General features: G+C 39.7%; 1 protein-coding gene across 3 annotated transcripts in view; it reads left to right on the plus strand.

The window, feature by feature from the left end:
- Positions 1–23,869: 23,869 nt before the first annotated feature.
- ARHGAP28 (Rho GTPase activating protein 28) overlaps positions 23,870–27,600 on the plus strand; it is a 187,059-nt gene continuing 183,328 nt past the window's right edge. For 2 of the 3 annotated variants that reach the window (XM_081801586.1, XM_081801587.1), the window contains exon 1: positions 23,870–24,152. In XM_081801586.1, the coding sequence (XP_081657712.1) occupies positions 23,977–24,152 (176 nt within the window). In that variant the 5' untranslated portion in view covers positions 23,870–23,976. The remainder of the gene's footprint in view (positions 24,153–27,600) is intronic. The other variant, XM_031035434.2, reaches the window with a different exon arrangement.

Raw genomic sequence — 27,600 nt, forward strand, 5'->3', positions numbered from 1 at the left:
GTGCCCCGTCTGCAGCGTGCGAGGCTGTCACTCACCGGCGGTGCAGGATCCCCACAGCCAGGCTCCCTCCCGCTGCCATTTATCCTCCGATATCTGCCCACAGAATCCCGGCTCTCCACTTTGTACCTCAAAACCAACTGCCTGTGATATTCTGTTTGTAGAGATCCAGATCTTCTTACATCTCAGGCTGATTTCTTGGGTGCTCAGAGTGGTCTGGTAGATACCCAGCTCAGTTCCGGGGACCAGCTGAAATAGGGTCCCCTACTCCTCCGCCAACTTTCTCCCCTCCACTAATCCCTTGAGTTTAAGGGAATTTCAATATATTGTTATTTGTAGGCAGTGCTAGTTTTCAGGGGTAGAGAATGCAGTTGATGGGAGAAGGAGTGTAGTCAGCCACAAAGTGTAAGATACTGTCTTTGTAATTCGGCCATTTTTTTTCAAAGTTAACTGTAAAATAGACTCCCGAAGCATGAATTATATAGTAGTGTAACTTTGTCTCTAACATAATCTGTCTTCAAATGTATAGATTATAGTCATGTTACATTTTACAAAATTTCTGCTATGGCATATTCACTGTCTTTCATATTGTTCCATATGGGTATGTACGGGGAATGGGCTTATGTTTCCACCAAGTACTTCCAAAATTCTGTGTTTGAGTAGCACTCTTCAATCTCCCAGGAGCCAGCTTGTATGCTCTGTTGAGAGGTGAGCTTTTGGCAAATAAAATGATACACATGCTTATCATAAAGAAAGCAGCCGATAAACCTGCAACTCTTTTTTAAGTTAATGAGTTTTTGCCATTATAATTTGTAACAGATCCAGAAAATCGCCCCCCCCCCCGCCTTTTTTTAAGTAAATGAACAGTTAGGGAACCATCTGTGAAACATTGGAAAGAATTGTATATCTAACTCAATGTACTTAATATTCTTAACTTCCCTTTGACCCTTGCTCTCAAGACTCCTTTTTACGTGGATTATAAGAACGTGTTCAAAGATATTTTAAAAACTGCCATATGCTTAAGTTGATTTATATGCTTAAAACATGGCATTTGGCTATAGAAAAAAAGGGATCCCATATTGTGAACTGTAGTGTGTATAACTCAAGTGCTAGAGGAGTTGAATAGAGAGGAGGCAGAGTATGGTAGTTAAATAGCCAAGCCTGGGTTCAAATCCCAGCTCTGCCACTTACTTACTAGCTACGTGACTTTGGATAGATAATTTAATCCCTCTCTGCTTAAGTTTCTTCTTTAATGAAACAGTGGGAATGCCTTATAGGTTTTTATAAGGTTAAATTAGTTAATATTTATGATGTAATGAAAATAGTGCCTAGCTCATAGTAGGTGTAAAATAAGCGTTAAGTAAAATTCTTCCCATAATGAGCAATAAAAATATTTTTGATGGAATTTCAGCTATACATTCCTTTGGGTAAATATTAAATAACTACATTATCATACAGGGCTTTATTACGAAAAACTTGACCTTGTTTTTGGGCCTGGTCAACTGGAGATTATGAAAATAACTAAACCCATTTGGTCTGAAAAGCTCTTTACATTCCCCAGGTCAGGTCAGGCAAGGGCAGAGTGCTGCAGACCCTTGTTGCCTGAGAAGAGTCTGAGTATTACTAGGAAAATGAATGAGGGGCGGTAGGGAGCATTTCACTTTGGCTTTTGTGACTCAAAGTGAATTGAGGCATCAAGCAGAACTTCTTCTGAAGTTACATGCTGTTGTTGGTATGTGTGTATAGGGAGATGGATTAAGAAAAACAACTATTTCTGAAAAATAGCAGACACATACCACATGTACTTTGCTGTTTCCAATTAACAATATATGGTGGGGATCTCTCCATAGTATTAATATAGAGATATTCCTCCTTCCTTTTTGTAGCTTCATAGTTTTCTGTGGTCTCACCCAGTCTGCTATCTATGAACACTTGGGTTATTCTTGTCTTATGCTATTACAAATGATGTGAAGAATAACGTTCTGGGGGCGCCTGGGTGGCTAAGTCGTTAAGCGTCTGCCTTCGGCTCAGGTCATGGTCCCAGCGTCCTGGGATCGAGCCCCACATTGGGCTCCCTGCTTGGCAGGAAGCCTACTTCTCCCTCTCCCACTCCCCCTGCTTGTGTTCCCTCTCTCGCTCTGTCTCTGTCAAATAAATAAATAAAATCTTAAAAAAAAAAAAAAAAGAATAACCTTCTGCATATATCTTTTCATACTTTTGCCAGTGTATCTGATTAGGTTGTTAGATGTCAAATTGCTGAGTTAGAAGATAAATGCATATGTTGTTTTGCTAGAAGTCACCAAATTCTCCTCCATTAGTGTATCATTCTGAATTTCCATCAACAGTATATGAATGCCTGTTTCCCCAAGGTCTCATCAACAGATTTCAGATGTTTTTATTGTTGCCAGTCTGTTAGGTGATAAATACCTGACTGTGGTTTAATTTTCATTTCTCTTATTATGAGTAAGCTTGAGTATCTTCTTACGGAGTTAACTATTTGCATTTATTTAGGTTAATATCTTTAACTCATTTTTCAGTAAAGTGTTGGCTTATTTCTTCTCTATGTTTAAAAGCTATATTCAGAACATTATCCCTTTTTCTATGGTAGATATAGCAAATATTTTTTCTCAGTTTGTCATTTGTCCTTTTACTTTACTCATGTTGCCTTTCTATAAAAAAAATTTTAAGGTTTTATGGAATCAAATTTATCAGTGTTTTATTCTTTCTGAATTTTGAGTTACAGTTAGGAAAGTTTTTACCATTATCAAATTATAGAGGAATTCATCATGGTTTTTTCAAGTACAGTTGATCCTTGAATAATAGAGGAGTTAGAGGTAATAGCCAACCCTCCATATAGTGGAAAATCTGCATATGTTTGACTTCCCCAAAACTCAACCACTGATAGCCTACTGTTGACTGGAATCCTTACCAATAACACTGATTGTATTCTGTATTCTTATAATAAAGTAAGCCAGAGAAAAGAAAATGTTACATAGGAAATCAAAAGGAAGAGATAATATTTACATTTATAGTACCGTAGTATGTATATTGAAAAAAATCTGTGTATAACTGAACCCATGCAGTTCAAACCCATGTTATTCAAGGGTCAACTGTACTTGTGTAGTTTAATATTTTACATTTAATTTCTAATCCTTTTGGAGTTTATCTTACACTATGAACTGGGCACTGTGCTTTCGGCTACCTGGGGAGTGACAGGCATGGATTGGATGGGGATTTAGGGAAAATGAAATACAAAGTTGTATATGATACTGTTTCAGCATCAAAGTGGTATTATTAGAAGAAGAATAGCTCAAAACAGCTCTTCAGAAGAATTGAATAAATGGATACCATGAGTCTGTTTGGTAAGATAATGTAGTAAAGACATCAGTTCTCTCCAGATGAACTTATTGATGTACTTGAGGGCACAAAAGATATTCTTAAAAGAGAATGAGATAAATTCTGATAAATGTGTTTATAGAATAAAATGATACAAAAGAGTTTTATTTCATGGGATAGTCAAGAAAAGAATCTCAAGTGAAATAACACTAGAGTTGAATTTTAAAGGATGAGTTGGAACTCAACAAAGTGAAGGTAAAGGAGAGTATTACTAGCAAAGAGCATTTTGTGGCTTGAATGTATTTGCTGTGTTCTTGAAAAAGTGGAAGAGTTCCCTTGATTGGTCATCCACCACATAGGAGGAAGGGATGAAAGAGAGAATTCATTGATCCTGCTAGATCCAAGGTCAGGAAATATTATCCTAAAGGGCCAGATTGTAATTATTTTAGGCTTGCAGACCATATGATCTCTGTCACAGTTATTCAGTTCTCCTGTTGTAGCATGAAAGCTGCCGTAGTAAACAAATGAGCGTGGCTGTATTCTAATAGAATTTTATTTACCAAAAGCAGGTGGCAGTCCAGATTTGGCTCATGTTGCATGGTTTGCTTTCCCTTGGATTGAAAGATTGGGATTGGAGAGCAAGTGAGGATGGGGATGTTGGAAGCACAGCCAAGTCTGGGGAAAAAGTCACAGCAACATCACTGTGTCTTTGTTTTAGCATCCTCAGAGAGCTAAAACTTCTAGTGTTGCTGCTCCCACTATGTAATTTTACAGAAATATAATGTAAATTTTAGATTGAATTCCTCTTAACCTTGTATATTGAAAAAACATGAGTTGTGGGAACCAGAAAAGAATGATGATCTCATCTTGCCTTGCCCAAGTGGGGGCTGTAAAAGCTAAATCTTCCCAAAATTTGGGTAATCTTAATCCAGTTATAAGCAGGTATCACCCTGTGCCAGAACTCTCTCAAAGTGGGGAATTTTGACATAGGAAATCAGCCTCTTAGTGCAGTAATTAGCCAGAGGTGTCACTTTGATAGTTAAACTTACAAAAAGCTTAAAAGTTGTTTAAGCATTATATAAAAGTCTGATGAATTAGATCTGAGAGCAAAAGGGAAAACCTCTTGATGAATTGAATAGTATGCCTAAATTGGGTCTGAAGGTGGATTAGGTGGATTCTAAATATTTCTCAGACTTGCAGATTCTACAAATATAGGCAGCTTAATAATAAAGCCTATGAGAATGTTTGTTTTTGACCAGCTGTCAAATAATGGAGAAGTTCAGTTATGTAAATGCATCTTCATTTTGGTAACAGTGCAAATAATTATTAATTATGTGTTCCAAATAATCCATCAGTCTGAGTACAAATCATACTAAGTCAGAAGGGTAATGGCTGTTAAAAAGTTCTTATAATATTAAAAATTAAAAAATGGACTCTACATATCTGAAGGAAAAAAAATCTCAGCATTATCACAGTGAAAATGGCAACTTTCATCAAGGTGTCAATGATGTTTCCATAATTATTGATTTACATAAGTATGTAAGTCAGTTATTATAGAACTGTTTTAATTTTTAGAATTTACTAGGGAGAGTGAAGTTAGTTACTGAGCAGGATAGTTAGTGAGAATGTTAGCTAGAAGCAAATTACCTTTCATCAAGATGAAAGTTTCATGTTACTACTAAGTGAAATTCTCCAGTGTATCTCCGTATATTATGACATACGCTTTTTGAAATAGAGATAACCTGGCCATGCACATGATTTCTTTCTTCTTATTTGTTTGTCAGGAAAGAAGCAGGCATGTAATGTGTTTTCTTTTCCAATTATTGCTCATGCTGCCTCCTGTGCTCTTCTTTTTCTCTCTTCACTATTTTCAATAAATAAGGCTCTTCCGTGCAATAACATATATTTAAGCTCCTTGGTAATCAGTGGTCTGTGACATTGATAAAGGCCTTCAAAGTGATCTCTTGCTTAAACCGTCCATTATATTTTTGCAAGTTTGGATTTCATCTCCTGGGCTTCCACCTAGAGACTTATGATGATGGGGGTAGGGTTGGTGGAGGCGAGATATGAGTAAAGGGTTAGAAAGTAACTGTGGATTAAATATACACCCATGTCCCAGGCACCAAACTCTTTTCATATATAATTTTATTTCAGGAGGTCACAGTTTTGAGGAAACCAAAGGAATCATATTAACATGTGTCTGATAAAACCATACAGATCGGGTTTTTTTCTCTTGTTTTTAACACATTGGCCAGGACATGTAGGATGTTGAATCTGTGTTTTATATTTCATTAAAAAAATTTACTAATGAGTTTATAAATATAATAAGTAATCATTTCACACCATTGCCCAGGCCTTCCTCTCCATTCTTCTCCACTCTTCACACTCCCACCACAACCGAATACTTAACAAAATGTGCATATTTAAGAATTTCTTTGTATCACTTCAAAGGTAGCATGTGCAAGGAGTTAAGATGAGGCTGGACAAGTAAGCAGTGTCAAAGTCATAGTGTTAGGGGAATGTGTCATGCCAGTAAACTTGTTAATAGAAATCGAGGGAAGGGCCTTTCTCAGTAAAGTGCCATGATCTGACTTGTGTTTAGATACATATTGTTCTGGCAACAATGTAGGAGATGGATTTTGGGGACCCAAGGCTGGTGGCCAAGTGGAGTTGAAATGTCCACATAAGGAATGGTGAGGACTGCACTGGTAGAAGGGATGGAGACAGAGAGATTTGAGAATGATTCAACCACTATTGTGTGTGGGGTGGAAGAAGGAGGGGGGGAAGGGTCATCAATACCTCTTAGATTTCTACCTTGGATGACTAGGTGGATGATAGTTCCTTTGAGCCAAAGAATACTTCTTGATTTATTAAACAGAACAATATTTTCAGCTTTCAAAGTTGGACATAGAGATTATTCTTTTATAGAGTAGGACTGTCCAATATAAATATAATGCAAGCCACAAATGTGGGCCAGATATGCAATTTTAACTTTTCTAGAAGCAACATTAAGTAAAAAAGAAACAGGTGAAATTAATTTTAATAATATATTCTATTTAACCCAATATATTCAAAATATTATAATTTAAACTTGTAACCAACATAAACATTATTAATGAGCATTTCACATTTTATTTTTATGGGAAGTTTTCAAAATCTTGTGTGTGTTTTACACTTACAGTATTTTGCAGTTCACCCTAGTCACACATCAAATGCTCAGTAGCCACATGTGGCAAGTGGCTACCATATTGGACAATATACCTGTACAGCATCCTAGTATGCTTAGATAAAAGCATTCTTTTTCATAAAAGAATCGCATAGCTCCTGGAAATTGACTAACTAGTTAAGATAAATAAAAAGCTCAGAAAGAAGCCAATAGCTTAATAAGAGAATAGATTATCAGGAGATATGACATGTTTTGGTTCTAATACTACAAATTGTGTGATCTTTGGTAAGTCACTTTTTTTTTGCACCAGCATGAATCTAAGGTCAGGACTCTTTTTACAGTTTACTTTTAGTATCTGTAAGTCAGTGAGTTGACTTCTTTGTGCAGCAGCAATTGTAGTAGTAATAGCAGGGGTGATGGTAATGGCAAGCCTTCTGTTGTGTGCCAGGCACGGTTTTAAATACTTTACACACATTGGCTAAACTAATTATCACATCAACCCTATGCAGTAGATTCCATTATCATGTTCATTCACAGATGGGGAAACTGAAGTACAGGGAAGTTATCTAAGCAGATAACAGAGTTGGTAGGTTGCAGATCTGGGTTCAAAATGTGGTTCTCAGGGGTGCCTGGGTGGCTCAGTCGCTAAGCATCTGCCTGCATCTGGCTCCCTCTCAGCAGGAAGCCTACTTCTCCCTCTCCCACTCCCCTGCTTGTGTTCTCTCTCTCGCTGTCTCTCTCTGTCAAATAAATAAAATGTTTAAAAAAATAAAATGTGGTTCTCAGAGTACATACTGGTTTCTTAAAAAGTAAAAAAAAAAAAAGTCATTTTCTTACAAACAAATCTTTTTCAAACTCATAAAAATAATTTCAAAGGCACAACTAATATGTTTTGGATCAGGTTGATTATTAGCACAGATAATGCAGGCTGTACATATAATTGACGCTTGAAAAATGCAGGGGTTAGGGGTGCCACCCCCCCACAGTTGAAAATCTGGTATAACTTTTGACTCCCCCAAAACTTAACTGGTTGACTGTCAACTACTGTTGACTGGAAACCTTACCAGTAACATAAACAGTCAATTATCACATATTTTTATATGTTATTTGTGTTACATACTGAATTCTTACAATAAAGTAAGCTAGAGAAAAAAACGTTATTAGGAAAAACAAACGTAAGGAAGAAAAAATATATTTACAGAACTGTGCTGTAAAAAATCTGCGTATAAGTGGACCACACAGTTCAAATCTATGTTGTTCAAGGGTCAACTATATTCATCTTTAAAAGCCACTTTTAATTGTAAAGAAAATAGGCAATTACTGCCACCTTTTCCTTTTAGCACTTAAGGCAAGCTACTTTGACACTGTAGAAAACAACAAAGGGCCAATAGGCAGAGATCTGAAATTAGGTATTTCTCAATAAAAAGAGGTAACTGTCCTAGGAGTAAAAACAAAACTAACAAAGAAAAATGGACCAGTTCTCCCTTTCCCTATATGAGAGTGGGGCACAGGTGGTGGTTTGCTGATAAATGTTTAACAACTGTCTCTCTGGGAAAAAAAATGTATGTGTTCTATACGTATATAAGGTTATTATAAAACGTATATTTAGGCTGTATACCACACTATTTACAAATAATAATAAATACACTATACCCTTATTGGAAACTTCCTACAGCCAATTGATTCTCATAAAATACTTCTGTTGATTTATTTTTGCTGAACCCTTCTATCTGTTGGTAAGCTATAGTAGCAATTGATGAATGAGTGTAGTTCTGACATGAATATTGGTTGATCTTTGCATTTACATTAACCAGGAAGACAACAGTGAAACAATCAAGTTGTATGTCAGGACATCACTCTTTTGTAGATGACATGAGTCACTTCTTTGCTGAATCAGAAAATAGTTTTTGAATAATGGAAGAATATTTCCTTGTTTGTGTTATTTACAATGTAATGGCTACAGGTACAATATACTTGTAGGTTTAATTTGTAAACAATTTCTACTTCACTTTTAAAATTCTAGACAATCAACAAAACAATCAAACCCTCATTTGTAGTAAATTGCTGATTTTCTTGGCGTAAATATCCCACCATGGCTTGAGTGCAGACTACTGGCATGAGTGTAGAGTGCAGAGTTGGGAAGACATTCACAGTAGCGTACCATTAGGTGGTATTTCTACTGTGAATAGGCACAACAGATGTAAATAGCCTCAAAGGCATAAAAATTAGTAAAATGTAATTAAATAGTGTCTCTTACCTTTGTTTTAAATATAAATTATTTAATTGTAAGTTTATTTAATTCATTTTTAATAACAGCTGTGTCTAACAACTGGCTCACAAAATTCCTAAAAATTTAATAACTAGCTTTGACGAGCCAGCACAAATCAGCTGCAGCACACGACTGGCACAGTATGGGGACTTTAGATGCTGACTTAGGAGCATGTGGAAGAAATCACATCCTCCAGCCTAGGTTACACAAGAGGTTCAAAACTACGTGGAGAAGCATAAGTAAGTATAGCCCATTTAGCATACTCACCAAAAAAAAGTCCTTGCCACTCTTTACCAGAATCTTGATTTTAATAACCAGTTAGGATCCATGCGGAGGGGGATATTTAAGTTAGATTTTTATGGAGACATCAAAAGCATTTGTTAAGAATGACTAAACCCATATTCTGTAATAAGATCTCTGTACAATTTTGAACATGTAAAAGTAGCTACAAAGGAAGCAGAATGTGTTTTTATACAGGTGTCTGTTCTTTGCTATCGAATTGATGACAGTGCTTTATCTTTCGTGTTTGAATGGCCTTGCTGGCCCAGCCACCTCATCTGCTACATGGCCCAAATTGCGGCCATAACTCAAAATTTGCTGTGTCCTGAGATGTCTGCTTCTTGCTTCAAAGTCCTGGGTACAGAGTCAAGCCATTTCTTATGCATTTTCCCAAAGCCCATTCTGAGTTGTGAGACTTGTCTGCCCTAGGAGTGACTGTGCAAGTCTGCAGTTCTCTGAACGTCTCCTGAAGGTGCTCCATGTGGACAGTGTCGCTGTGGCTGGGGTTTCATTGGGTAACGAGCATTCTTCTGCATCACATCTGGGTTTTCTCAGTGTCTGGCTTTAAAGTCTTTTGGAAGGAAGTCCCTTCTTGATTGGAATCTTCTGAAAACAGATCCTCCATTGCTGGGATGTTTCCTGGGCAAGAGCAATAAACATACCATATGAACCTTGCCTGTCTCCATAGCACATTAAATACAAATACCTAAGATCATGTTACTTCTGATGTCATGTAGGGTTTATTAGGTCAAAAAAAATTGTCAAGAGTGAATCAGACCCTGGAGCTAGCCAACCCATTTTTAATTTTTTTGGGTTGGGATCGAGTAATGGCTTATGATGATTGCAATATTTTAGAAAAAAACCAAGAGACATCAGTCTGTTCCCTCTCAGCATTTTCATTTCTTGACTGGTTTATCATCGTAATATTTCTTTTCATCAAGCATCTTTCTCAACTTGGTGATTAGTTAGATTATCCTTTATTGGGCTTTCATCCAGCTCTCCTGTGTTTTTCTCAATTGGCATCATATTTCTGCAGTAGAACATTAGCTCTTCTTGCCCTAGACTTTATTCTCACTTAGCCCTCATAGGCCCAGTTTATAAGCATGAAATGTATTTATTCATAAAATGTCAAGACCAATCATATGCAAAATTATAAGGCAGAAAACTCCTAGCTTCAATGCTTCACCTTATAATGCACCCCTAAATTATACACTTCTTAAGACAGAATTTTATCTCATTTATCTTCATGCAGTGGGTTTTGAATACAGTCACAAGCCAGATTTACAGAAGGTGTACCTTAGTTCATCTATCTTTGAACTCAGCTCTATTATACTGCTTCAGAAACACTTAGTATCTTGATTTAAAGAAGTCTTTTTTAGGAAATCACTAAATTCATGACTTAAGCTCAGTCAATCAAAATTCCAATTTCCCATTATGATTCTTCTTTTCTTTGATGGGCTTCTGTCTTCTGCTTGGTATCCTGAGATTGTGTCTGGGCACAGGAGACATTTATTACATTGTGGGGCTCGTGATGTCCTTCAGACTTTTCTCACCTGCTTTACTCTTTGGTGGTAGGAGGTGGGGAGGGGTGGCTCTTCATATTGCCCCCACTGCTGGTGGCGCTCCTGTTCACTCTGTAGGCATAGGCAGTGTCCCTTGGGAGCTCCAGCATTTCCCCCTGCTCATTAGGACCACACCTCAGATCTTTCTGGCCCTGGGGCTCCCCTGTGGTCTGGCTAGACCTACTGTTTGACTCCCTAGCTTGGGCTATCAACCCTGAGGCCTCTGTCACAAAGTCATTTCATCTTAACTATAGTGATTCCCCTTTGAGCTTGCCAGTCATTTCTCACTGGGGGACATTGGACATTACGGTCCTCTCTAGGTCTTCTGTGACAGCTTCTGGGAGGTCATTTTAAGTTCTTTGCAGGATGCCTCATTCCAGAGTTTCAGGTGGGGATGGCACATAAGCTTCTCCATCCTCAAATACTCAAACCTACTGTTCATATTACCCTATATCCCAGAGATTTAAGCCAGAAAGGGACAGATTGGATAGCCCTTCCTGAGTATAATGCTCTTTTCTCTTTGCCATGTCTCCCAAGCTCTGAGAGTTTCCAATCCAAGTATCCTCTGTGTGGGAGCAGTGCTGCCCTTCTTTTTATATCACTGTCTGCAACCTTGTCATGGTTTAAAAATCTCCACATTCAGTCTTCCACACTTTGGTTTTGTTATTAATGGGAAGTTTTTACAATTTAAGAAACTCAAGTGCTAAGCTCTAGTCATGAAAAGCCTAGTTTTCTTGACTAGTATATCTGGAATGTCTTCAAGGGCCCATCTTGAAAGTGAAAATCTGAACTTAAAGCTTTAGCCTTTCTCTTTTCCAACTATGACACCTTCATCAGTTTCTACATCTGCAAATGTAAAAATATAAGTACAGGACTGTTACCTTACTGCAACTTCTTCTAAAAAGTAGGAGGACTCAAAAATTCACAGGAGAGCAGTGCCAGTGATCCTCAAGGAGAGAATAGGGTACTGTGTACCTTATGCCGCTGGAGTTATGCAATGCAGCCCTGTTAGAATGGCTTTGAAGACAGAAGTGTAAGGCTAGATGAAACACTAGTTATAGTAATAAAACTTATGTTGGAGGGAGAGGCCAATTCTGATCTCTGTTCTGTCACCTGATAGCCGTGAGACCATGTTGCACTTCTTTTTAAATATATTTACTTATTGGGCGCCTGGGTGGCTCAGTCGGTTAAGCGACTGCCTTTGGCTTAGGTCATGATCCTTGAGTCCCTGGATCGAGTCCCGCATCGGGCTCCCTGCTCGGCAGGGAGTCTGCTTCTCCCTCTGACCCTCCCCTCTCTCATGTGCTCTCTCTCATTCTCTCTCTCTCAAATAAATAAATAAAATCTTTAAAAAATATATATATATTTACTTATTTATTTGAGAGCAAGAGAGAGAGAGACAGCATGAGTGGGTGAGCATATGGGAGGGTGTGGGGAGGGAGGTGGGTAGGAGCAAAGGGGGAGAGAGAGGGAAGGGGAAAGAATCCCAAGCAGACTCTACATCGAGCTTGGAGCCTGATATGGGGCTTGATTTCACCACCTGAGGTCCCGACCTGAGCCAAAACCAAGAGCTGACCCTTAACTGAGCCACCCAGGTGCCACTGTTGAACTTCTTTTATCTGTTTATGATTCTTCTTTGGAGAATTCATACTAAAGCAGTTGTACTCTGGCTGAACAGGAAGAATGTTATATTGGGAAATACAAAATGAAACCAATACTATAGTTTTATAGTTAGGGAGATAAATGGGGTGGTTTTTCCCTTTGATAGCTATAGCCAAGTGACGATACCCAGGAATGCCTTGGCACCTATCACATTGCTCTTCATCAGAGGGACCTGGAAGAGCAAACCAGCCAAGAAGAGGGAAGTGGCTAGTTTGGCTTGTTTCTGCAGAGGGTAACAGTTCTAAGTAAGAATGGGGAAGCTGCAGGGGTAAAAAATTATAAAAGAAGCAGACTGTAAATGACTGCAGTTATCTCAAGGTAAATTTCTACTATCCAGATTACCTTTAGAATTGTATTTCATTTGGATCAGATTTGTGATTTGTAGAGAACAGGAATTCATCTAATTTAGGAAATATCCCCCTTTTCCACCATTAGCAGTTGAAATGAATTCAGAACAAAGGGATTCTGAATTCTTTGAAGCACTGTTAATTAATACTAATTCTCAAGTAGCTCATCATCTTCAGCCTCTTTTCAGTCACTTTGAGAGGATTTTTTAAAAACAGCCAAGCCTCAAGTGACCATTTATTCCTACATGTGATGGCTACAAGGACAGACAATCAAGTTATGGGTCCAAACTGTGGTTCATTCTTTCTCATGGAAAGGAACAGAACTGTTACTTGTTTTTAGGGAACAGACTGTCATGATTCTTAGAACCCAGCATTCATTGCAAATCCCCAGAGCTGTTTGTAAATGTAAGGTCATTTATTCCCACCCACCAACCACCACTCAGAATGAAGGAAATGGAATGAAGTAGGGAAATAATCACAAATACTGCAATCACTGCTATTTACTAAGAGCCTGCTCTGGGGCGCCTGGGTGGCTCAGTCGGTTGGACGACTGCCTTCGGCTCAGGTCGTGATCCTGGAGTCCCGGGATCGAGTTCCGCATCGGGCTCCCTGCTCGGCAGGGAGTCTGCTTCTCCCTCTGACCCTCTTCCCTCTCATGCTCTCTGTCTCTCATTCTCTCTCTCAAATAAATAAATAAAATCTTTAAAAAAAAAAAAAAGAGCCTGCTCTGATAAAATGTTGTGTATTTGCTCCTCACACTGAAAGCTCAGACATGTTGAATTGCTTGTCCCCCAACCCCCCCCAGGTTCACAATGGTGTAGTTGCTAAGTTCTTGGACCCTGATGCCTGATTACCTGGATTGAATTCCACCTGTATCTCTTTCTGGATGTTTGACCTGAGTGAATTCAACTCTCTGTGCTCCCATTTCCCATCTGTAGAGTAGAGAGAGTAACATTGACAGTAGCTCCTCATGCGGCTGTTACGGGGGTTAAGGGAGTCAAGTGTGTAAAACACAAATCAGATCCCAGAGAGATTAAGTAAAGGCTCATAGTCCTGTGGTACTAAATGGAAGAAACAGAGTTTATAGCCATCTGAGTGCTGGCTATTATTATTATTCTGTGGTTGTGACATATAAGAACCCAACTCATACTAGCTTAAGCAGCGAAAGAAGTGGTGGTATTTGCTTCAGACATGCCTCAGAATAGAGGGTCAGATGATGCTGTTAGGAGGGTCCCAAGTATCTCTGCTTCTCCTTGGCTTCAAGATAGATCACACAAGTTTGGGGGTAGCAAGATGGCTACTTGCAACTGCAGGGGTTGCACTATCCTTACAGAGAAAGAAAAAAATTCTTGTTATGAATATCTGGCAGAGGTCCCAGGAAAGTGGCCCAGCTTTGGTAAAACACCCATTCCTACACCCAGGCCTGAGTTATGTGGCAAGCATTGAGGCAGGGGGCTCTGGGTATGCTCAATCCAGACCGCATGGCCTAAGGATGGCTCCTGTATAAAGACACTCAGGGTGATGCTCTAAAGAAAGGGATCAGGGAAAAATATAAATCGATATTAATATATAGTCTCATGGCTATCAGGTGACAGAGCACAGATCAGAATTGGCCTCTCCCTCAACACAAGTTTAATTACTACAACTATTGTTTCTTTTAGCCTTATACTCCTATTTTTTAGGCCATTCTGACATGGCTACATCGCACAACTCCAGGGGCACAAGTTACACAGCATGCTGTTCTCTAGTTTTGAGGCCCATTGGCACTGCTGTCTTATGACTTTCCAGTCCTCCTACTTTTTTTGAGAAAGGCACAGCCAGGTAGCATACCTGTAATTTCATTTTACATTTGTAGGTGTAAAAACTGAGGATTAAGTGGAAGAAGGCTCCTTATTCATTAAGTAGTTGTTTAAACCTACCTTGTCCCAGAATCATATACTAAGTATGCTAGCTGCCTTCTGAGAAACCAACCAGAAGTGACTGATCTGGAGTGCCAGTGCTATGAGTCAAGACTTCCTCTTGAGTGGCATGCCAGTATTCCGGCCTGTGGTGCCAAGGCATTCGGGCTTTCTGTGACTTTTTTGAGCTGGATAATAATGAATAATAACTAGGTACATCACTGACTAATGTTTCAAGTGACAAACAAACTTGAGTATCCTGCAGTCTACCTGCTCAGTTTCAATGCATGGCTCTGTTAACACAGTCATGACCCTTTCTATAGAAATATTTATAGTCTTTGGAGTATATTGAATTATCTTCTTTGGTTGACTGATAATGGTAGCTGGAATTTATTGAATTTCCCTGAAATCTCAAATAGGTACTGCTAATAAAGTAGAAGGTAGAATAACAATTTCTTGAAAGCATAGAATAATAAAAGGAATATACGTGTATTGAACGTTATGTACACAGCGATTTTCTAAGTTTTCCTTTCTAAATCCTGACCAACAACTGTGTATGGTAGGTATTACCATCTCATTTTACAGATGAGAAAAATCAGATCTCAGAGATTAAGTAAAGGCTCATAGTCCTGTAGCACTAAATGGAAGAAACAGAGTTTATTCTTATGTCTGTCCTGCTTCAAACATTGCCTTTCTTCCACCATTACCATTTCAACCAGCATTTCACAAACTTACTTTAAAATTATACTTTCAATTATATATCTCCAGACCCAGGTGACTCAGGTCAGGTCATGTAAGTCTTACGAATGATGTAATCTGAGCCATATTTGAGAACTGATGAGCAATATGAATTTGAACCCTCCTATTCTCATCACAAAATCACAGGTCCATGTGGTTTGTGAACTTCAGGAAATAATTTTGGGTCACATCTAGGCAAAACTGCAAGATGGGCAAGTGTGTTCTTTCTCTGGGCATTACTTCTTCACTCTCTGTAAGACCTCTTCCCTTCCCAGCTCTTGGATACGTGTACCTCCATGACTTGACTGTGCCTCTTGGGTGGTGCTTTTAGGCCAGATATGCCTCCCTGAGTCTTCAGCAAACCTTGCTGTAGTAAACACTGATTATTTGTTGGTGTCTCAGAATCCACTCCTGCTACCTAAATGCACCCAAATGTCAATTTAGGGACTGTCCTCCAACATGGTGTGTGATCTTGGGGCCTGGCTTGCCATTACAGAAGGAAGGCAAGGGGGTTGCTAAAGGCCACTTCAGCCAGACTTTTATTTAACACCCAGGGGCTGTCTAATGGAAGATAAGCATGCAACCTAAGCATAGCCAATCTGATGCAATGTTCTGATATTTTGTATCCTGAGAAGAATGAAGCAAGGATGGGAAGAAAAGTTAAAATTGGTTAATTTTATAGAAAACACCCTGGCAAGACTGTATTCTGGCAAGATTGTGTTCTCATTTCTGTCCCAAACCTTGTTCTCCAGCTTTGACCTTCCATCATGTGATAGTCTCACGATCTTTCTAAAACATTTTTCCTTGTTTCAGAATCAGAAATGTTTTTGTGGTTTGCAGTCAGAGACCTCTCATAATAAATCTTCCTCCTTGGTAGCCCTGCATGCCATATTGCTTCCCAAGCATTTCACTGTCCTGTTCACCCCCTCCTCTACTCAGTGGAAACCTGATGTGCTTATTTTATCACTTTCCAAGTCAGGTGGTCTCTACTGCCTGGGGTGACAAATAAACCAGGTAACTGAGAGGATTGATAGAGTCCTTGCTGAGGCATTAAGCTAAACTTCTTAACAGCTATTTAAAATTCATCTTGGGCTTTTTCTTAGGATTCTGTTTGGGGCTTAGCATCTGACCATTTACAGCGGGCTTTCTTCTTCCCCAGGCTCCTGTGTACATTCTTCTCTGAAGGAGGTTGTGAAGCACAGGAGATGTAGGTCAGAAGAGCTGAGTGCAGACCAGGTTGTACAGAGCCCAGAGGGACCATCTAAAAGCACAAGAGGATCCCAGTACTACCTTGTTTGAAACCTATAGTGGATTTCCCATCTGAACTTGGTAAAGTTTAAACTCCTCACATGGCATTCGGATTCCCTGCTCCCTCCCCCAGTGCCTGGCCTCTGTCTCTGGCTTCATCTCCAGCATTCTCTGCTTTACACCTTATTGTCCAGCAAAGCTAAACTAAAGGTGCTTCCCTGTATGTGCCACATTGTTTCTTTTCTCTGTACCTTTTTTTCAGTTTCTTCTTTCTTTGTGGAATACCCTTCTCATCACACCCAACTGCCCACACCTGAGCTGGCCAATTGTTATTCATCTTTTAAGACTCATCTCTAGCATTACCTCCTCTGGGAGATTCTTTGACCACTTCCTACTCCAACGCTTACTCCTACTTCTTGCAAAGACTGTGATTTCAAATTCGTATTTCTTTTTACATTCTTGGTGTTTAGCATTGTAGGTACTAATGATGATTGTACCTTCTCAGGATGGATGGAGGGATGGATGAATAAATAAAACCCCTTGTATAATTGCAAAGTATAGCACTGCAGAAAGTATTCCATAATGCAAGTCTCTTTAGACCAAAGCTTCATGTCTGTGGCTGATTGGTTTTCTTTCCCTCACTCTGCCTGGGTGTGTTGCTAGTGATTTATTTCCAGTCAGTAATGATTCAGTTTATTTGTAGAAGTCAGTTAAGTGACCTAAGTGACTCAGTTATGTCTATCATATAAATAACCCAAGTCTCAACCTGACTGACAGGTTCTCATGGTGACAGTCTGTTATCCCAATAACCAAATTGATCATAGAGCACAGAATAATTACTGAAGAAAAATAGGACCTGATATGTCTTCAAAAATAGATGCTAAGAAAGCAATAGGAAAATCAGAGTAATCTAAAATTTCTGTGTCATAATAATAGCATTCAGATAATAAATTTGTATAATTTAGTTAGTGCTAATAAGTTTTGAGAAATATCTTAGGATAACAATTCAAGATTTATCAGCTGACCCAATGATGGAGGGTTTACATGTTACCTTTCTGAATACTTTTAAAATACCTGTTAATTAAAGTATTTCCTCTTTATATAAATGAAATTTTGCATTTATTCCCCCTAATTTGACCCACTCTTTCTAGAGAATGTTGGGGAAGTTGGAATGCATGTAAGGAGTTTTGACAGAATCAACATGTTCCCCTAGGTAGGAGAGAACTGTGCCTTCATGTCCTGCAAGATAGGACCAGTGACTATGTAACTTCAAGCCCTCTTGCTAAGGGAATGGCAGTCAACAGCAGCAAAGACTCAGTGCAGCTGCAGCTGTTTTCCTGTTCTGGTCTTAAGTGATTATTCTAGTAGCAGTTTTGCCAGATAAGCAGCCAAGGCCACAAGAGGCACTTTCCTTTTGTCCATGTTGAGGTTTTGCATAAATGCTCTGTTTTCTTGCCTCTCCTGGTAGGACTGAGTATGTTGGAATATTCACCATACTTCATAATACTTACTGTAGTGTCACTAACACCCAGGGGCCAGAGTTTTTGAGGCTTTTCCAGGTGAGTCATTATGTGAGTTGACTCTGACTCTTCTTTCAGTAAAGGTTATGAAATGCCTTTGGAATTCCTAAGATCAGGTTGTTTACTCTTGAGCGTTGAATTCAAATGTTGCTTCTAGAAGGGCTGAGGTAGAGGACAGGTGACAGGGAATAGTAAAAAAGAGAGAAGGAAACCAACATCTCTTCAGCGTCTAAGATTGCTTAGCACTATGACTGATGTTTTAAAGGTGCTCTCTCATTTTATCTTCCCATCAACTGTCAGAGGAGATTCCCCACTCTTCAGTTAGGAAACAGAAATGGAGAGAAATAAAGGTAACACAAACAGTAAGTAGCAAATTCGTAATTCAGATTTAACTCTGTCTGACCCTCTTTGGTCTACCACTCTGCCTCCTCGGGTTTAATTGGCAAGTGCAGTCTTTGTGCACCCAGGGTCACATATGATAGTATTCTGTAATGCTTTATATCTGTATCAGCTGACAAATTTATAAGGCAGAATGAAATACTGAGTTAACCTTCACATTCTGAGAGAAATTAATGAATTGTTCTTATGTATAAAGAAATTGTGAACCACCTTACTGTTGTACATGGAAAATATGTGTAATTCTCTCTTCATTTATTACTGTTTTCATCATTATTTTTATATGCTAGTGATATCTATCCTCCCAAATGCTAAATAGGTTTATGGAACGCTGCCACAAAGAAAAATAAATCCGATGACCCATTGTATTACAGTATAAAGGAGGAGTGTATTGGAGTGTATTTTGAACCTCAGCAAACCTTTTATGAAAAAGAAATATAGGGACACCTGGGTAGCTCAGCTGGTCAAGGGCCCAGCTCTTGATTTCGGCTCAGGTCATGATCTCAGGGTCATGGGATCGAGGCCCAAGTTGGGCTTCACACTCAGCAGGGAGTCTTCTTGAAATTCTGTCACTCTCCCTCTGCTCCTTCCCCTGCTCATGTACGCACACGTTCTTGCATGCTCTCTTTCTCTCAAATAAGTCTTAAAAAAAAAAAAAGGGAAGAAATATAGTGCTTAAGAGCTTGGATGCAGGGAGCCAGACAGATTCCTTGGGTTTGAATCCCAGCTTTGCCATGTCCTAGCCAGGGTGACTTTGGACAAGTTAATGCAGTCAGTTTCTTCAACTGTAAAATGAAAATGCTAACGGTAATACTTATCTCAAAAAGCTGCTGTGAGCATTCCATGAATTGAGGTTCTGATGCCTAGAATAGAACCAGGCACATGGTAAGTACTCAGTGAATAAATGTTTTATTTCATCTATGTGTGAAGAAACAGGTCTGCAATTCAGCCATTTGCTTGGGTCCTGCGTTCTGTTGGCAGAGTTGGTGCTGACACCCGGGTGTCCTGTTCTTGGTTCAGTGCTGGGTGCTGCAGTGACATCCAGGGCAGTATGCATAGGAAATGAATTTTCCCTCTACCATTGCTTTATTACTCCAAATGCCAGTGCTATTTCTGTGCTCTGAATGTACACTGTCCACTCTAGGAGCAGTTTATCAACCCAATTCCCAGATGGAGAATCTTTCCCAGGGTCCCTGGTTACTCTGCTGCTGAGCCAGCTGTCACAGTCTTGTACTGTGAACCCCTAGCCCAGAGGTTCCCAGAATGCCAAAAATGTTAACAGACTCTACCAGGTCCATAATCCCATATCTATAATTCCCAAATCCCCAAAGCTCTCTAATCTGAAAGCTTTTTCATGAATCATATGACTGTAAAACTTGTTCAGACCTGAGCTTATCTAGTGATAAATCACCTGAACTGACAGGAGGCTATTTATCGTTTGTATTTATCCCTCCTGGTATGTGTATTTTTACAGTTTACTGCAGACACACTAATGTTTTTGCTTATAGGATACTGCCCCAGATCTCAGTGAGGACACCTATTGGTCAGGGTCTTGGCAGGAAGAGATGGGGGCACTCAGAACAAGTGGATGAGGAGACCTTAGTAAAGGGATTATCTGTAAGGCTGTGGGTGGGTTGAGGGATGAACAGGGATGGTGCAGGAGGGACAAAGGAGGGATTATTTGGTGCACCAGAACTTGTGAATACTCCTAGGTTTAAAGGGCTAGGTAGAGAAAGCATTACTGGAATCCAGGGAGAGCAGCATGGGAGGGGGCTGCCATCAGGAGCTAAGGCCTTAGCAGGTGGAAAGAGCCAGCTGGTAGCAAATCAACAGAAGTCTTGGGAAATATATACCCAAGCTGGCTTTTCCCCTTCCCTGTAGATGTCCTGCTGGCAGCTTTCTTTGGTGGTACCCCTCCTGACACCAGAGGCAAGGGAGCTCAGAGATGCAGACCAGAAGGTGAGCCACTGGGGCCCCACGCATTAGTGGGGGTGGCAAGGGGATCTGGAGGGCAAAAGGAAAATGTCCTGCACAGCATATTCTGTAATATCCAATATATGCACTCTACCATCTTTCTGAAACCCAAAAACTCAAGAATGCTTGGAGTTGTGTTTTATTAAGTCAACACCATATGCCTACATTCAAAAAATACTAATATATACATGTGAAACGTTTTTTTCTTTAGTTTGCAGTTATCGTTTACAGTGCCGTACAGACGTATGAATCATTTATAATAATTCCTTGGCTACCCTGAAAGATTGGAACTACTGAACAAAAGAGTGCTATCTCCTTCATTCATTGATTCATATGTTCATTGATTTTACAGATATTCTTTATTGATTGCCTACTCTGCAAAACACTGTGGGCTCTGGAGTATAAAGACAAAAATATGACACTAGCCCTTCTAGTAGCTTGCAGTTTAGTAAGACACTAATTTGTTGGAAAATAATAATACAGTCCTGGGTTAGCAGATAGTTTCATCTCAAAGCTGCCTTGCTGTTGGAGGCTCTGTTTTGAGAAGGGTTTCTTGACAACACGTGAGCTCAGTGGAAAAAACCCCTATGATCTATTAGCTGTGTATGCGATGGGCACAGTAGTGGAGCGTGTATATGGCACACAGGTTTGGCTTACTGTGCTTTAACTGTGTGGCAGAGTGAGATAATTCTTATAACAGAAGCAAGAGGGGGGGCTTTGAATTAGGAACACCTGAGAAGGCTTCATGGGGGGAGGTAGAGGGTTTTTAAGGATTTCTAGACAGAAAAATGACAGGTAGGAGCAGAGGTAAAGGAAGAAGGCAGGACAGGCTGGTGTGAGAGGGCCACACGGTCTCAGGAGTAAAAAAGCAATAGGTGATCAAAGTAGATTAATGAGCACCTATCCTAAGGAGTTTGGACTTTATTTTGTAGCAAGTGGGTTACAACAGGGCTTTTGAGAAGGGGAGGAACTATGTTTTAGGAGAATCATTCTACCAGCTCTTTGAAGAGGGGGAGGATTTAAGAGGAAGGTGGTTGAAAGTCATCTATGTCAAAGAAGGATGGCTGTCACCTAGGCAAGAGATGGTGATGTGAGAACAAAGACCACAGCATGGGGAACAGAAGGAACAGTTGGTGGACATTTTGAGAAAGAGATGATGGATGTGGTATAAGTGATCAGAGGGAGAAACCACAGTGACTCCAGGGCATCTAAAATGTGACTGTACAAGAGAAGGGGCCTGGCTGCTGAAGCTGGCATGAGGGAGCACCACTGTAGTTTCGGACATCTTGAGGCAGAGTTATGGCTAAAAATATTCACAAGAAGATGCCCTGCAAGTATTTAAAATTCTGAATCTATAGCTCAGAAAAAAAAAAAAAAAAAGCTAACGAGATAAATTCCATGCCCAGAAAAAGTTTCACGACTGTAATTCCTTATGGTAATTCCAAAATGCACAAAGCTGTAAAAATTACATGTTTAAGAAAGTTTAGTGTCAAAACTTATTTGGTGACAAACCTGATCTGAATAAATTATTTACCCTGTTTAGGGTCAATTGTTTCTGCATAGGAAATAATAAGTTTGAATAAAGTGTGCTGTCCCAAACTACTGGAAGGAGAGTATTCTATATTAAATGGTGCCTATACCAAATTACCTTTTAAAAATAAAAAGATTATAAATTCTGAAACATATCTTGCCCCCAAGTTTTATTTATTTATTTTTAAAGATTGTATTTATTTTAGAGAAAGAGCATGAGCAGGAGAGGCAGAGAGAATCTCAAGCAGACTTCGCACTGAGTGTGGAGCCCAATATGGGGCTCGATCCCATGACCCCCAAGATCAGGACCTGAGCCTGAGCAGAAACCAAGAGTTGGATGCTCAACCAACTGACTGCGCCACCCAGGCACCCGTGGACCCAAAGTTTTAGATGAGGTATTGTGGATGTGTACCAATAATTACATTATGAATTTATTTCACATTTTAAGAAAATATTCTTTGTTTTGATGCATTTAGTATAAAACACAGTCGGTAAACAGATACGTCTTTGTATCTGAAGTTTTTGAAGAAAAGCATTCTTTCTTTTTTCATACACTGATGTTTGATAAATTTTTAATTCACAAAATTGGGATACTAATAGGACCTACCTCATAGAGTTGTTTAGTAGAGCTAATGAACAGGATCCAGCACATAAAAAGTATTTTAATAAATGTTAGTCATTCTTATTCCAGCCCCTTTAATCAACAAAATATTTCCTAAGAAGCATTTTGGATATTTTTTTTCTTTCCCAACCTTTGAAAACGCAGTGAAAATAAATGTCTCTCTTCTTGAAAATGTGAAGGAAGTAGCAGAGAGGACCAACATTTCTTGAGTACCTAGCATGTGTGTGGTGCTTTTAACCCCATGAGAAGAATATTGTTTTCCCCATTTCACAGATGCAGAAAGAGATTCTGAGATGTTAAGTAGCATGACCTGGGTCACCCCTCAGTAAAAAGAGAAAACTAATTTCTCTTTTCCCCTTCACCTAGCTCCCAGGGGAGTGTGAGAGACAACAGGTAAAACACCCTCTCTGGGTGTGAAAGATGAAGTCATTGTAGGCCTCTCTAGCATACTTCTGGTTCCCTTTTTAAATGGTTAAAAGAATGTTGTCTTTCATTTGTGTTGTTAGCTTGATATAGGTAAAGACATACTTCAGACCCCAAATCACTGAAAATCATTTCTGATTATGTCCCTTTTTACCTGCCTCCCTGCCACACATTTTCCCTCTAAATAAAGACCTCGAAAAAACATGCATTGGACCCAGAATAATCAAGTCTAATTTTCAGACAAGCTGAAAGCACTATCTTAATTTGATCAGGATTGGGAGGAGGAAAGGGATGTGGGGTGAGGTAAGAGTCTGGTTGCTGTGGTGGCATTAAGGGTTAGGGAGGGAGGTTTTCTGCTTGCTGTAAGAGGGAGTTACCTGCCCAAAAGGAAATCAAGTTTATTGTAACTTGACCAAGTACACAGCAATGTAATCCGGTTCTTCAATTTTTGATGTGGATGCTTTAAATGAGAGAGTGTCACATTTTCTTCCTTTCCTCCCCAGACCACACGTTGTAGACCTGGCCCCTCCCCTTCTCAGTCTAGGCTCCCAAGGCAAGGTTTCTTTCTCTCGCTTCTTGCTGCCAGGCAGGAAATGTTCCTAGCTCTGGGATAAGCCTCCCCCATTTGGGGTGGGGGGGAGATGAGAAAAGGAAAAGAAAAAGAAACAAAGCAAGAAAAACTGCCAGAGCAGCTAGCTTGAGCCCTGAAGGATCACAGCGGGTTTCCAGTTGCCTAAAAACAGAGATCCCCCCTCCTCCACTTCTGCGGTCCCCCCTTTCCCCAGTCTCCCCCTCCACATTCTGCCACCCCCCCCGCTTTCTCCCCGCCCCCACCCCCACCCCCCACCCCCAGCGGGACTTGTGGGCGTGTCTTTAAGTCCCTGCTAATAGGGCTGCCCCGCGGGCGGGGCTGGCTTCCCGGGCGCTCCTGACAGCCGCCAGAGTGAGCCCCTAGGAGCTGGACGGGGAACACCGCCCCGCTGGTGACCGAGTACCGGTGCGCTGGTCCATGCTGGTCCCCGCCTTTGTTCTCGGGCCGGAGCGGGGACATGCGCGGCTGAGGATGGAAGTGGAAGACTCGGGCGGCGTGGTGCTGACCGCCTACCACTCGTACGCTCGCTCCCAGCCGCCCAGCTCCGAGCCACGCTGCGCGCCCAGGGCCACCGCCAGCCACCCGGGCAGCAGGTACCCAGAGCGGCTCCAAAGGGAGCAGAGGTTTCCCGGGCTTGGGCTTTCATCTCCCAGCTGTGTTTTCTGCCAGAGCATAAGAGCACCATCACTTGATTTTTGTTTCAAGTTTTGGTGGACAGGATGAGTGAGTCTACTGCTCTTTGTATTATCCTTGATTGCAAGTGGGAAGTGCACGAAGTCTCAGCCAGCCGTGGCTAAACTCCTTGGCTAGCAGAGTTTAGCTGTCGAGCTGTGTTCTTGATACAACTTGATCATAAATAGGCATATGCCTCATTTCTGCCAATCCACCCATTGACATATTGGAGAATTAAAAAAAATCATTGGAAATGAGACAAGCAGAAAAGAAAAAAAATTAAAATACATTATCCTAAATCCTCAAATACTATTGAAAGTTTCTTTAGTAACTGCGTGCCATCTGAGCTAAAACATAGCTGGAGAGATTCTCTAAAAAGTAAATCTGAGTAGACTTTAAAGAATTTTTTTTCTAGATTTTAAAAACCATTCAACTGTATAAATACATTGGTATCATTATTTTATTATTGCTAATGTTGACTCAATGTTGTAAATGCTACTATAATTTATTTCTTTTGGGTCAAAAGAGGTCTATAACCATCTCAGTATGTGTATTTTAGATTTAATATAGCAGGGATCTATGTTAAATTACTCTGTATCAGGGTTCATCTGTTTGATGCAAGGCCAATGTGACTTACATTAACTAAACAAAAACATTAGACTCTTAGGAAATTTCCCTGGACAGGCAATAATAAGTGAGATGGTTTGATATATGACTCATATTTAGGGGAAGTTTTGCTTGCTTACTATGGATCCACAGATGAATGATGGTGGTGGTTTTTTTTTTTTAACAAGTGGGAAGTTTGAGAGTTGATGTGCTTTTTTGCATCAAGTTTATTTTCGTTCACTTTTTCTCATACTTTTATCTTCAGTTATGTGATAATGATTACTTCTGTCTCCTAATCTAATTGATTTGTGAAGCTTTCAACAGATTGTGATTTTATTTCAAGGAATATCCTTTTGGTTAGTATCCATGAGAAGAACAAACTACATTGGCATGAAATCTATGTTAGGCTCGGCTAACAAAGACAATATTGTTTCTTCCAAAAAGAGCAGGTTGAGTGAAATCTTACTTTAAAAGACAGTGAGAAAGTAACATTTTTCTTCCAGCTTTAGTAGCACATTGTTTTAAAGGCTGCTTGAAGATAAAAACTTGCATTTGTCTTTAGGGTGCTTTCTTTTCTAAACATAATCCCTGACTATAATTACTCAGATTATGAGTAACTAAATAGATATAAGTGAGTTCATGAGAAGCAGGGGCCTGGTTTGTGCATTTTTAGATGGTCCTGGTATAGCTCTCCTGTCTCTAACTCCCAGCAGCTGTCTAGGAGTAATAGCTAGATTGTGCCATTTGGGCCTTCGGAAACTACATCCGTTTCCAAAGCAAACTGGAGGAGAAGTTCCATTAACTCAGCATGTGGTCTTGTGGAATGATAATGCATGAGAGCAAAAGTTGTGTGTCATAGTTAGTGTTTGATCATATGGCTGCCAATCAGATTTATGCTGCTCCAAGTTTGCATTTTGGTGACCATGTGCACCCTCTCTATAGGAACCTTTGTCATTCGACTCTCTGATGCAGGAGATAGTTGACCCTGTCCCCTGTAACTAAATCATGAGAGAATAGCTTAATTCCTTGGTTCCCAGTAACAACAATCAAAAAGAGGTTCCTGTACTTAACAAGGAGCCAGAGGACACCATCAATCATGAGTCTGATAACAGAAATAATCAGGACCCAGTTATTAACCTTTGACTCACTAACTACTGATCAATACTTCCTTTCAAGCCAAGGAGCAAGATCGTATTGTTCTACTTATGAAGAAAGCACTCTCTCTTTCAAGAATACCGTTTCCTTAAAATTGCTTATGTATGTGTAACATATTTGTGGACGAGTGACCAGTATGGCGCTAGGAAGCATGGACTATTGTATCATTGTTCTTTAGCTCTTAGTAGCAAAGGTTCAGTTAAAAGCAAACCCATCTCCTTATTTTTCAAGCCTCCACACCATCTGACTTTATGTGCTTTTGGATTTTTTAGGCCCATTTTTCCCACTAAAATATAATTTCAGTCCCCTCTGTCTCTGTATCTCTCTCTTCATCATTCTCTTTTGTTCATTGTTGTAATCCCAAGTGCCTACAGCAGTGTCTAGCATGTCGTGGTAGCTCAGTAAATGCTTGTTGAATAAACTAATGAATTCCTACCAAGGTTATAAAATGGCCAAGATAAAATGGCAGGATTTTTAACAGCAGAAGTCAATCCGTTTGTACCTACTATGTGCCAGCCACACATTAGGTATTAGGGATACAAAGATAAATAAGATGAAGTCCCTGCCTTGAGAATGTGGCCCTTTACCTTTCAGACAAAGAGGATTTTTAGAAAAAGCTTGGAATAAGTAGCAACATTTTGAAAGCAAGAGGCTTCAGATATCAATCTGGACTGCCAGCTTCTCATTAAAAGAAATAATAATAAAAGAATACAGGATCCAGCAACTCAGGCCTCTGCTGCTGCCTGCCAGTACTGGTTGAAGCTGAGTAATGGCTGCTCCATTACATGCCTCCCCCTCCAACTCTTCAACATTGAAGCTGGGTGGCCACCAGTTTCTTTAGGGACTGCCCATTCTACTTTATTAAAATAAGTAGCCAGTATAAAGTGTACTTGCCAGTGACTCAGGCTTGGGATCAGGCTCCCAGACCCCACACATCACCTACAGCATTACCATGTGGTCTTGGGCAACTTGCTTCAGCTGCTCAGAATAGTGTCCAATACCAATGAAACATCCAATAATTGTTAGATGTATTATTACTGCTATCACTTTTAATTACAGGTGTTGTTGATATAAAGAGGAGAGTAAAACATTTTTGGTACCTATCCCCAAAAGGTATTAATGGAGGAAAAAAACTCAAGTACTAAGTATTTGTTGGGAGGAGAGAAGGTAATTCCTTATTTCACAAACATTCTATCTTTACATTCTATTTGTAAAGGATAAAAGAGAATGAAGGATTGTAAATTTTCAGTTCTGTTAAGTGGTTGGGACTTTACAATCATGTGATTTTTAAAGAGGCTGAGCTTCTAGACCCTTGATCAGAATCCAGAGTGAAAATATTGACATATATACAAAATAATTTCACTTAATGAAAGGTAGCTGAAGATAAAGCCTAGGTATCTTGTTTTTCAAAGATTTTCTAAGCTATATATAAGAAATATATATAATATTTTTTGGTGAGTGTATAGTGAAAAATGGCCATGAGTATTTCTGGTGTTTATTTCGTTAAACCATAAACTTCCCAAGAGAGAACAAAAATAGAAGAGGAAGAGAACCAGCTCTTCCTCAAAAACAGATAAAGAAGCTTACCAAGGTTATCCTAGGAATTCT

This window comes from Leptonychotes weddellii, chromosome 13 (assembly GCF_054177405.1).
Source record: "Leptonychotes weddellii isolate Sample4059 chromosome 13, ASM5417740v2, whole genome shotgun sequence".
In the NCBI taxonomy this organism is placed as follows: domain Eukaryota; kingdom Metazoa; phylum Chordata; class Mammalia; order Carnivora; family Phocidae; genus Leptonychotes; species Leptonychotes weddellii.